The sequence below is a fragment of the Leuresthes tenuis genome, unplaced genomic scaffold (genome assembly GCF_036924035.1).
Source record: "Leuresthes tenuis unplaced genomic scaffold, fLeuTen1.0.hap1 SCAF_10, whole genome shotgun sequence".
Classification (NCBI taxonomy): domain Eukaryota; kingdom Metazoa; phylum Chordata; class Actinopteri; order Atheriniformes; family Atherinopsidae; genus Leuresthes; species Leuresthes tenuis.
This window is the reverse complement of record NW_027325364.1, coordinates 31,294,632-31,306,650: the sequence shown is the minus strand read 5'-3', so window position 1 is coordinate 31,306,650 and position 12,019 is coordinate 31,294,632. Positions and strand designations below refer to the sequence as shown.

At 41.9% G+C, this 12,019-nt stretch overlaps 1 protein-coding gene across 1 annotated transcript in view; it reads left to right on the top strand.

Annotated features, from left to right (window-relative positions):
* hace1 (HECT domain and ankyrin repeat containing E3 ubiquitin protein ligase 1) overlaps positions 1–12,019 on the top strand; it is a 67,466-nt gene that overhangs the window by 16,957 nt on the left and 38,490 nt on the right. Inside the window, exons 4-11 of the mRNA XM_072394933.1 lie at positions 5,590–5,694; positions 6,567–6,642; positions 6,776–6,907; positions 7,294–7,376; positions 7,634–7,730; positions 7,831–7,932; positions 8,019–8,125; positions 9,103–9,253. Coding sequence (XP_072251034.1) covers positions 5,590–5,694; positions 6,567–6,642; positions 6,776–6,907; positions 7,294–7,376; positions 7,634–7,730; positions 7,831–7,932; positions 8,019–8,125; positions 9,103–9,253 — 853 coding nt within the window. The remainder of the gene's footprint in view (positions 1–5,589; positions 5,695–6,566; positions 6,643–6,775; positions 6,908–7,293; positions 7,377–7,633; positions 7,731–7,830; positions 7,933–8,018; positions 8,126–9,102; positions 9,254–12,019) is intronic.

Sequence of the window (12,019 nt, the reverse complement as noted above, 5' to 3'; positions counted from 1 at the left end):
GAGTAAACACTAAATATATGTGCTCCGCTGTAAATCAGTATCACACTAAATGTAGTTTTTGAAATGTCACCACAGTAGATAAGAAATATATAGGGCAAAGGTTGTCATGATACTATCATTTCAAACACAATACCAAGGGAAATATTTGATACCATTTTCAAAACCACACATTTAAAAATGTACAAAATGTTTTTAGCAAAAAAAAGCTGCTGACATATTTTTGCATGAGTGGCATTGCTGCTCCTAACTGCAACAGCACCAAATAAAGTTGCACCCATTAAATGTGCTTTATTATCTTTATCCAACTGTCCTGCATTACTGATTCATTACATTTTTGGCTATAAACAGACCTTTTACAGAAATTGCTAAACTTTTGTTTTATTGAAAGGGAAAAGGTCAAACTATTACCCACCATTAAGGTAAAAATACTTCACAGAGGCTAAATGAATAAGCCCCTTAATATGAATCCCATTTTTTAAAAGAAAACAGCAGTGTGGGATTTCTGGATGTTAATTACCAAAACATTCATCAGTTAAGGTGGAACAAACGTTAATATGTTGTGTTGCGTTTTAAGCTAAGATATTTGGTTTATACATCAGTGTCACTTCCAAAAGCGTTAGAACTTCTTCACTTCCTCATCCTTTTCAACATGGTTTGATGTAGTGAATCTTATTGTCTCTTCTGCAGACTGAGGAGTTCTTTACAATACCTTTTACCTTATAAACAGCATGATTGTTTCACGTTGGAAGACGTAGATCTCTGCCTGGTGACACCACATGTTCTTATGAATTTAGTGGACAACAGACTGCTACCAATGTGGACGGGGGCAGATGACAACCCACGCATTTTTAATTGTCCCCACCTGATTTTTTTTTTTATTCTGAACATGGCTCACACTTACTCTTGTCTCACTCACACGACACACATCTCCCTCCTCTTGTGTAATACTACATATCATGACCATTTGAATAAAACAAGAAGAACAAACAAACCAAAAACATTTCCGAGTCACAGCAGTTCCACTCGTTGTAAGCTGGCAACATCAGCCGGCTCAGTGTTGTGTGTTCAGCTCCTATAGTGAATGAGCTGTCTGTCTGCAGTGGTGCTGTGTGTAGTTGTCTTTTTTCCTTTTTTTCTATGTCAACCCTCATTGGAACTACTGAGAGAAATGTTTTCATGTCATATTCACTGGTTCAGACACTTGTCAAGCATTTGCTTGAAAGCAACAGGATTTTCTCATACCTCTTAGAATTTCAGGATATAGACAATATGCTGACTGGTTTCTTCATTCTTCAGAATTGGGTTTATGTCTGTGTGAGCTGTAAATTCGTTCCACTGTACTGTGTGATGACTCAAGGGTTGAAAGTAGAGCCAGTATGTCTACTATTATGCTGTTTCTTATGTTTTAGTGTTGATATATGATGCTCGTTGGATGTTGAGTGAAAAGAAAATGCTTTTAAGAAATGTTGAAAACAGCTACAGTAATTTTCTTTTTCACAAGGAACAGTTATATATGGTTATTGTCAGCTCAGAGAGCTCAACAGGACAGAAGCCAAGTCAGATTCAGCAGACACTTCTAAAGCTGCTGTACTTCATAATACATCAGCAACAATAGCGATTCTGAACGATTCCATAAATTTTCAACATGATCCGAAATCATTTTATTGGTGAAGAAGCTCATGAAGTCATCATTACGGAGAGGTAAAGGAATAAGTTGCTCAACTAAGCTAGTCAGTGCTGAAAAGAAACCTGAAGCTGTTCTTATTCCTCTTCAATCGGTGTGGAATAATAAGCAGTTCTAGCTTTACGAAGGGCTTTCTTTTTTGTTATCAGACTATCTTTCCAGACTAATAGAGATTATTCTATATTGGTGGAAAAAATTTCAAGTAGACTCTTGTACTGTCATCGGGGTGGATCCATTTTTTTGACAACGGACCGCTGTACCATGGCCAGAACACCACTCTTTGGCTCAACTGATACCAGGTTATTTGTAACCGCTCACATCTGTGTATGTATCATATCTATGGGTGATACATGCATAAATCTGTAATATCTATCCATCCAGCCATCATCTGTCTATACCCGCTTAATCCAACTCAGGGTTGCGGGGGGCTGGAGCCTAACCCAGCTGTCATTGGGTGAGAGGCGGGGTACACCCTGGGCAGGTGGCCAGTCTATCACAGGGCCACACAGAGACAAACGACCACACACGCTCACACTCACTCCAAGGGACAATTTAGAGACACCAGTTAGCCTGACAGCATGTCTTTGGACGGTGGGAGGAAGCCGGAGAACCCGGAGAGAACCCACGCATACATGGGGAGAACATGCAGACTGCACACAGAAAGAACCAGCCGGGATGAACGTGGAACCCTTTTGCTTTGAGGCGATGGTGCTGACCACCGCACCTAAATCAGCAATGTTCTACTTAAGTTCACAGTTAACTGTTAAGGCAGAGTTAAAAAAAAAAAAAACCTCCTGGTCTCCAAGCACAAAATGTTAGTGTATACAGGTGATACTGGTTTATTTTGGTTGTTCTGGGCTGTTTCTATCTCACACTTCTACTCTTCTGCATTGTTTTTCTTTTCTGTCTCTCTTCCCCAACCTGTTGCATTTCCACCTCAGTATATTATATTAACGTTAACATATATGGCACAGCACCCACAACCAAACACTTCTACAGCACGCACCCAAACTACTCTCACTTGCTTGAAACCGGCACGTGCCCCCACTCCACACAAACGCACACACTTAATGCATGAACACTCACAAACAAACTTACAGGTAGCTGACACAAATCCACATACACATAAAGACACGCAACACACGCGGTTGCTTGCGCATGCACACATCCACGCTTGCACATTTTTAGCAGATATACAACACTCACTGCGTTAGTCTGAGCATGTCCATGCTAAGGTTTATTTCATGAGGCGACTGTGGAAAGGAACGACTCCCTTTTAACAGGAAGAAACCTCTGGCAGAACCAGACTCAGGAAGGGTGGCCATCCACCTCGACCAGCTGGGGTTTGAGAAGACAGAAAAGAGGGAAAAGAGGGGGGAAAAACACCATAACACCATTCAAAGGATACCTGTTGGAACAGGGTAACACAAGTTAATAACCACAATAATGTCACATGTACATAAAATCATTTGAGAAATTAAACAGGGGGAAAAAGAGAGCAAAGTGAGGAAAGGTGTGACAGATGAGGTCCCCCAGCAGTCTAAGCCTATAGCAGCTTAACTATGTTTCAGGATTACCTGAGCCATCCCTAACCATAAGCTTTATCAGAAAGGAAAGTTTTAATCTAATCTTAAAAGTGGAAAGGGTGTCTGCTTCCCGGACATTTACTGGCAGCTGGTTTTCTGTGAAACCAGCTAACAACTCTGCTTCTGTCTGGAGCTCAGACAGATAACGAACTATAGATCTACAGCACCCCACTCCACAAACGGGCTGCATTGGGATCGGGTCCCGCGGGATCCAACTCAAATCTTGCGGGAGCCGGCGGTATGAACTGCGGGCGGGTTAAAAAAACACTGCGGGATCTGGGTGTAGCCTAGCGACAGGATGTCTTTTTAAGATAAACACAAGAAATTCGTGCTTAAATAATTAATTAATTAAATTAAATAAAAAATGTACCAGACTCAGTGAATAATTCCCTATTATCCCTGTATGGACCAGTGAGCAGTGCTGACCAACATGTCATTGGGGTCATCAGGTGGGAACCTCCTTTCATCAGTGTTTTGTCTGGTTGGGCCCACGACACCTCCATGTGACAGTGATCACTGGCGTCCCAGAGTCACTCCCCTAATGCCAGCCATCACTGCTCCTCAGACCACAACAACCACCTTTCCTTTCACAAGCAGCATTATTATCAGCTGCCCCAGCCTCTCACCAACTGCACACCAGCCATAGCGGGATGGGGATTCAAACCCTGGTTCAGGTAGGGGGTAATGAAAGTAAAGAGGGTGCCAGAGGTGGAGGCAGAACAAGACACAATAACAGATTCAGCAGACAAACTCACCTGAACAGTCCTACAGTCACTAAAAATGCCAGCAAAAACAAGGCCATACAGGCTGACTCACCTGAAATGCCAGCCTGGTTTCAAAAGGCTCACATGAACCACACCTAGTGATGGCAGTGCGACACTGAAGCTTCGATACGCGCTCCAAACCATGAACTACAATTCCATAGAAGCACTGCTTTGAAGCTTGCTTTGGTGCGAAAAAAGCACGTGACACATGACATCCGAAGCAGCAACTGCTTCGTTGCCGGAATGAATCACCTGACTGGTGATTACCGTCCAAGCAGGTGATTCACTGGCACTGCCTGTCTCGATTCTGACAGGTTGAGACGGTTGGGAATTTGAGTGCCTTCAACACTTGATAACCGCTCTAAACAATGCACTCTTTGTGGGTTGTTGCAGGAGAAGCGTTGTTGTTGCTATTGCTGTTGATTTGTTGGTGTTGCGTTTTGGATAATTATGGAGCCAGCCAGGAAGAGAGATTATTCTGACATGTGGGAACACTTCAGTCTGATCGCTCCTGGTGTTGTACTGGCTGTATAATAATGTAACAAGTACCGTAGGAAAAGTAAAGTTACATATACAACAATAAGAAGACCCACTGGCATACTGGCAGAACCATTAAAATGTCTACCCTCACCTCTTTAAACTGGCAAAACAATTTTTATGCTCACCTGCCTCATCGGTTCCCTGTGAGTGGGTGTTTTCAAAATGTGGAGAAATTGTGAGCAAAAAAAGAAACCGGCTCAATCCAAAAACTGTTGGAAAAAAAATGTATCTGAATAAAATCTTTGAGTGTTCCCCATCCTACATAATCACCCTCTGCCATAAGCTACATAAGCACACCTCTGTCATAAGTTTACCACCTAAACCCATATTTTCCCAGCAATGTCCTTAATAACACAACACACAATACTCTCATTGATGTTCATTTGTCAATAGAACATAATAATCAGTGTGTGTGTGTGTGTACGTGCTATTTAATTAAAAGCCTGTCCACCAACTAGCCTGGCTAATTTGACTGCAGCTTGGCACTTCGCCAGGAGAGGTCACTGTAACTGAAGCTTCGAGTAATGAACCCACTTTCAAAACAATTGACTCAAGTGATTCAATGCTTCACAAAAGCTTCATTTGGCCATCACTACCACACCCTCCACATAAATACATCCTGGATTTCTTCCTTTCTTCTTCCAGGAGTCTGTTTACCCTCAGTGCTCCCCCAGCTGGGCTACCCAGCTGCTATTGCTTCTTCTAATCCAAATCCACTGACTGGACTTTACTGCCTCATCTGACACTTCCTTCACCATTTTCCTCAAACTCTGTCCACTTACACCCAACTCCCTCAACAATGAGACAACAGACTTTGCAACAAATCCTCTACATCCTACTTCCACTGGACAGATCCTAACTTTCCATCCTTGCCGCTCTGCTTCTGCTCCTAACTGTACACACCTAAGCTTTTTCCTTTCATATGCTTCTACTACTAAGTCCTATCTCACATACTCAATGGTGAGGATTTTGTAAACCTAAAAATACTAAGTTTCACTTTGTTCCCTTTGTACAGCTGCGGGTCAGTGGAATGCCTGGTTCTGCTGTTGAAGAGAGGAGCCAACCCAAACTACCAGGACATCTCAGGCTGTACCCCTCTTCATCTGGCTGCTAGGAATGGGTATGAGTATACATACAACGTTTAACAACCGTTTAAATCAAAGCTTTTGCTCATCTTGTGAGTTAATTTTGGGTCACCTCATAATATATATACAAATCTAACATATTTTGCTATTTCCAAGATTTATTTTCCTTTTGTTGGTGTATTGCTTGTTCAAAAAGCTAATGATAATAATTATTTCCATTCTTCTAGGTTAGTTGGAAATGCCTACAGATACCTCAGCTTTTTGTGTTGAAGGAATTGTGCATGTTTACTTTTCCAAGCAAGCTCTGGTCTTTATGGGCTTGATATGTACATGAAAGTTGATGATACATACTCTAATCCATGAGCTTCCTGGCTGTACATTGTGATACAGGAGACATTCTAACTATTCACATGACAAGTTTAAAATTTCCTACAATCTGCCTCTTTATTCTGATGTCAGTATACAGCCAGTCAGAATCATCATCAGCTTGTCTTAGAGCTGTTGTGGCATTACATGATGCTGGGTCTCCTCCAAGTTATGTTAGTGGCAGATCTTTTGTTTCTACTTGAGACCATATATACTGAGACGTACATCTGGAAATATTCGTTTCATATACGATCTATATACGAAAGATGAAATATGATGGAATCATGTTTCCATCATAACTGATGGAAATATGATTTCTTATGCTGTTAGTAAGAAAGGAACTGGTTGAATACATAACCGTAACATTTCCCTACTTATTTAGACTAGTTTCTCACATTTCGTTATTTGTCAGGTGACTCAACCTTGAATGGACTTTCAAGAAAGTCTCTGCTGAGTCATGATATGAAACTCGTTAGACTGAGTAATTATATGTTCATTAACGCTGACACTTAACCAATCATTTCTTTCATTATTCTCTCAGACAGAAGAAGTGTATGGGCAAATTATTGGAATATAATGCCGATGTCAATATCTGCAACAATGAGGGACTGACTGCTGTAAGTGAACGGTCATCCTCTGGTGGTGATTAATGTTATCACCATTTCTTATCAAGTTATTGATATTTGTGGTGACTGCTAAAGTTTCTCCTGTAATCAGGATAAAGACTGTCCATGTGAACCTTTGCTGCAGATCCACTGGTTGGCAGTAAATGGGCGAACAGAGCTTCTGCATGACCTGGTCCAGCATGTGTCCAATGTGGACGTGGAGGATGCCATGGGGCAGACTGCACTTCATGTAGCCTGTCAGAACGGGCACAAAACAGTAAGACAACTGCAAACATCTATTCAAGTGGTAAAACATTCTGTACATTATACAAATGTTGTTCTTAGGCTTGATACAGCCCTTTTATCATTAGAATAGAATAGAAGTACTTTATTCATCCCAAGCTGGGAAATTACTACATTGTCAGCTCAATGCACCTGCAGATAATCTGCATGTAGTTGGTGTTGCAATCATTTAAAATGTGCCATAGTATGGTGATGTTGCTTCTTTGTGGTTATTTTAGCTGCTGTGGCGAAGTAGGGGGTGCACCCAGTCCTGTTGCAAAAAGTATACTTAGAATGAAAACAGAAAATTGCCATGGTGTTTCTTTCTGGGGTTTTGACATTTGACTGGATGTGATGTGGAAATGTACCATGTGTGCACAGACGGTGTTGTGTCTTCTGGATAGTGGAGCTGACATCAACAGGCCAAATGTCTCTGGAGCTACACCTCTTTACTTCGCCTGCAGGTAGTGTAACGAAAAAAAAATGATTTCTGATTGCGCTGCCTCTATAGCTCACTTAGTTGTATGTTCTTTAATCAAAGAGGCTGCAGTCCTTGCTACAGCTCATGCAACCAGTTAATTGCCTCATGTTTCTCTCACTCTTTCTCTCACTGCTTTCCAGCCAATCTGAAATATTAAGGATTACAATGTTAAAAAAATGCCCATGTTCAGCTTTGCCTGTTACTACTGTTGTGATAAAGCTTATCTTGTGTATTCCTCAGCCATGGCCAAAGAGACACAGCACAGATCCTGCTTTCTCGAGGTGCTAAATACCTTGCTGACAAGAATGGAATCACACCTCTGGATCTCTGTGTGCAGGTGTGTATTTCAGCACTGTTTAAGCTTACGTGTGTTTTACTTTTTCTTGATGGTTTGTGCTTTTCAGTTGCTGTTACTATACCTCCTGTAATATTTTCAGGGTGGGTATGGTGAGACCTGTGAGATACTCATCCAGCACCATAGCAGACTGTTCCAAACCCTCATCCAGATGACACAGAATGATGATATTAAAGAGATGATGGTAATTTATTTGTCTGCAAACTCGCTCAAAGACCCATTGTATGAATTTCAAACTGAAATTGGTGTATGAATATCTTGTATCTGTAGCTCAGGCAGGTTCTGGAGCATGTCTCTCAGCACAGTGACAGTTATCACCAGAGGATCATGACCAGTCTTGCTGAAGTTGCTACCACCAATGGACACAAGCTTCTTAGGTATAATTACATACATACAGTAATTGAGTTATACTTCTTTCAGTTCCCAGCAGTCGGCATTGAAAAGTCTTTTCTGCTAAATCAAAGACTGTTTGTTCAGACGTTTTTGGGGAATCCTGAGAGGACAAGATGAATGAAAACCAACACAAACACATTTTAATTGTGTGCCTTACTTTAAAGCATCTAATATTTTATCTAATTATTTAGTTATACCAAAAGCAAGCATATTTAAAGCAGGCACAGGTGAAACTGCTAAAACAAGCCAAATAAACTTTTTCCCATTGCATGCAATGCTACCACATTTTCATAACTGGAATATTTACCACTACCTTGTAGTAATAGGTTCTTATAAGCTCAAGATAATAAGTTATTGTTTTTGAATGGACCATTCATGTCAACATCATACAGTGGTACAGAAAGTTAGCTTCCAGCTCTCTACATAGCTACATTGAGACAAATGAGACAAACAACCAGTTCCACTCACACTCTCTCCAAGGGTCAATTTAGAGTACTCAGTTAACCTAACATGCATACTTTTGAGCGGTGGGAGGAGGCTGGAGTACCCAGAGGGAACCCACACATACATGGGGAGAACATGCAAACTCCACACAGAAAGAACCAGCTGGGATTCGATCCACGTGTTAGGCGACAGCGCTAACCACCACACCACCATGCAGCCCTTGTTGAAGTCAGTGTCACTGTAAAGAAAGTGGTAGTTGTGCTCACTCCTGGAGTGCCCGGTGCAGTATTCTTATTTAGCTGATGCATGTGCTGTGGTGAGCTAGAGCCAATGAAAAATGGGCAAATACTGCAGTCATCATGTGGAACTGAATTGCGAATAAACACTTTCCCATTGAACTCAAAAGCCAGTAGCTGTTATTGTTTTTTTTTTCAATTTTTTTACCAGTTGTATAAGGGGCTCAATTTTAAAGTTGTTATAAACTATTGTTTATTACTGTTGCCTTTGTCTCTCACAGTCTGTCCAGTAGTTATGAAGCTCAGATGAAGAGTCTCCTGAGAATTGTGCGTATTTTTTGCCATGTATTCCACCTTGGGCCTTCCTCACCTAACAATGGCAATGACATGGGCTATAATGGTAACAAGACACCTCGCAGCCAGGTCTTTAAGGTAAGTAGAAAGTGCACATACAGTATGCTGTGATCTGTTGACATTCCACTAGCATACAATAATGCACTCATCATGTCAGTTTACCAGGGGACTCAGGACACAGACGCAAGGTCGTATGGGTTCCAAGAGGGTTTATTACACAGCACACAGAGCACAGCAAGGCAGGGCGATCTCCTGGCAGCGCAAAGAAAAGGCTTTGAAAAACCTGAGCGCTCTCCTCAGTAACTAAGCGGAGGAGGAGCGCAGCTATGACAGTTACAAACATAAAACTCTCCAAACTGGGAGAAAAACAGAAAAGCTATGAACACTTAACGAAACAAAGACATGCTCTCCTAACGAGGCGGAATAAAACAAAAGACGCACTCTTTACAAAACAGAGGCTCTATGAACTTTAACGATAAACTTAAAACTCTCCTTTAATGGAGGTGACTATGAAAAGTTACAACAAAAATCACTCCTTGAAAACGGAGGAAAAACAAAGTCATGAAACTTACCGTGAAGAATAAATAAACTAAGGCTATGGGTAAGAATAAATTACAACACAAGATCGCTCACTGTAGACTTGTGGAACTGTGGATCGAAGCTTGACACAAATGGCTGGTAATGATGCTCATACGGAGACAACATACTGGCACAAGACAAGGGAAACGCAGACTATTTGAACACATGAGGGACCGAGGGGAACAGGTGGAAACACTTGGGAATCAAGGAAGACAATGAGACGCTTGACACGGGAGGAAGGGCAAGTTACCTGAAATGAGAGGGGAAGGTCAGTGCTTTCAAAATAAAACAGGAAATGACGAGACAAGACATGGAACAGAACATAAACCGTGACAAGCATCAGACACAACATTAAAATAACCTTGAAGGTTCCACTTGTGCCTCCAAAAGAACTCTTGTCTGTTGAGTCATAAGTCATATTTCCATCCAAAAGTGATTTGAATCGCTGGGAAATGCGCATTAAAAGAAATTTGAATCATGTGTGTTTCCATCAAAAGGTGAAAACTATTAAGTCGCGCGAGTTTTCCGTAGGTTGGCATGACAACCAGCCTGTAAATGTTTCACCAGCTTCCCGAGCCTGAGTGTATCACCATGGAGAGAAGACTTGAACCTTTATTAAGAATTGGGCAAGTGGCATTGGAGCTGTCAGCCCAGTTAGTCCTGGCAACAAGAGGGGCTGTCATGAGGAGAAGGCGGCAAGAGGTGTTATTTAATCCCCTTGCCCAAGCAGAGATCTTGGTGAAAGTGGGGTGAAAGTGCGTTATGTCAGACTTGATGCGAACACAGCTGTTTCCATCCGTTTCGAATCAACCCAAACCCAACGCTGGCGTGTGTATTTTCATTTGTGCGAATCGGGGGATTTTAATTCGAATTATGGCGTTTCTATCATAATTTTCTGATGCAATACTTCTCGATGCGCATCTAAACAGGCTGATGGAAACGCACCTACTAACACCTCTAGGGTTGTCCTGTGTGTCAGTCAAATATCCATTAAGTGGCAGCCTAATTCTATAGCAGGCAGTTTATTTTTCACAAGAACATTTTATTTGGGGTTTGCATCATTGCCTCACAGCAAGAGAATTCCATGTTCGAATTCCCTGCTGGGGCCTTTCTGTATGGAGTTTGCATGTTCTCCCACAGAGGTGCACAGAGGTTCGCCAACTTTCTGCAGAGTCAATCGCTACAGACCTCCAAACTTCATGTGGCCTTCAGATTAGCTCCAGAACTGTGTGCAGAGAGCTTCATGGAATGGGTTTCCATGGTAACTGCAAGCCATACATCACCAAGTGCAATGCAAAGCGTCGGATGCAGTGGTGTAAAGCACGCTGCCACTGGACTCTACAGCAGTGGAGACGTGTTCTCTGGAGGGACCAATCATGCTTCTCCATCTGGCAATCTGATGGAGTAGTCTGGGTTTGGCAGTTGCCAGGGGAACAGTAATTGTCTTGAAAAGGAGGGGAGGTTATGGTGTGGGGTTGTTCTTCAGGAGCTGGGCTTGGCCCCTTAGTTCCAGTGAAAGGAACTCTGAATGCTTCAGCATACCAAGAGATTTTGAACCGTTTCATGCTCCCAACTTTGTGGAAACAGTTTGGGGATGGACCCTTCCTGTTCCGACATGACTGCACACCAGTGCACAAAGCAAGGTCCATAAAGACATGGATGAGCCACATTCCTACCTAGAGCCTCCCTAAAAAAAAATTGTGAAAAAAAATAAATAAATCAGAAAAAAAACATTTTACATGTAAAATTCGGCTACTTTAGCTAGCATTTTGCTCACAAGCTATAGTCGTAAAAAGCCTGCTGCCAAGCAGCGGCTGTATATTATGGCCCCGCTCTGATATATAAAAAAAAAAAATCCAAAAAAAAAAAACACGGCCGAAAAAACGGCCGTTAATGCGGCTCGAACTGCAACGTGAAGCCACGCATGGCATACATCAATACGTGCGTCTCCACGATGCCTCGATGGGCATTACTTTTATTGTTCAAAAGTGTTACCGTGGTAACGCTAGGTGCCGAAAACCGAAAAAAGGTCGAAAATTTGCGCGCTTATCGCTCGGCTATACTTTATCGTAGAGACATCATTCAAACTTTCAAAGACTCAGACTGTTGGGTACTAAGCGCCCGTACAACCCCATTATGTGAAAAAAAAAGATTTTGAACTTGGCAACAGGTTGTCGTAGAGACATCATTAATATATTCCACGACTCGCCCAACTGTGGACTACAACATATTCAAATCTCATGAAGCTGTGATAAAATTTTTTTT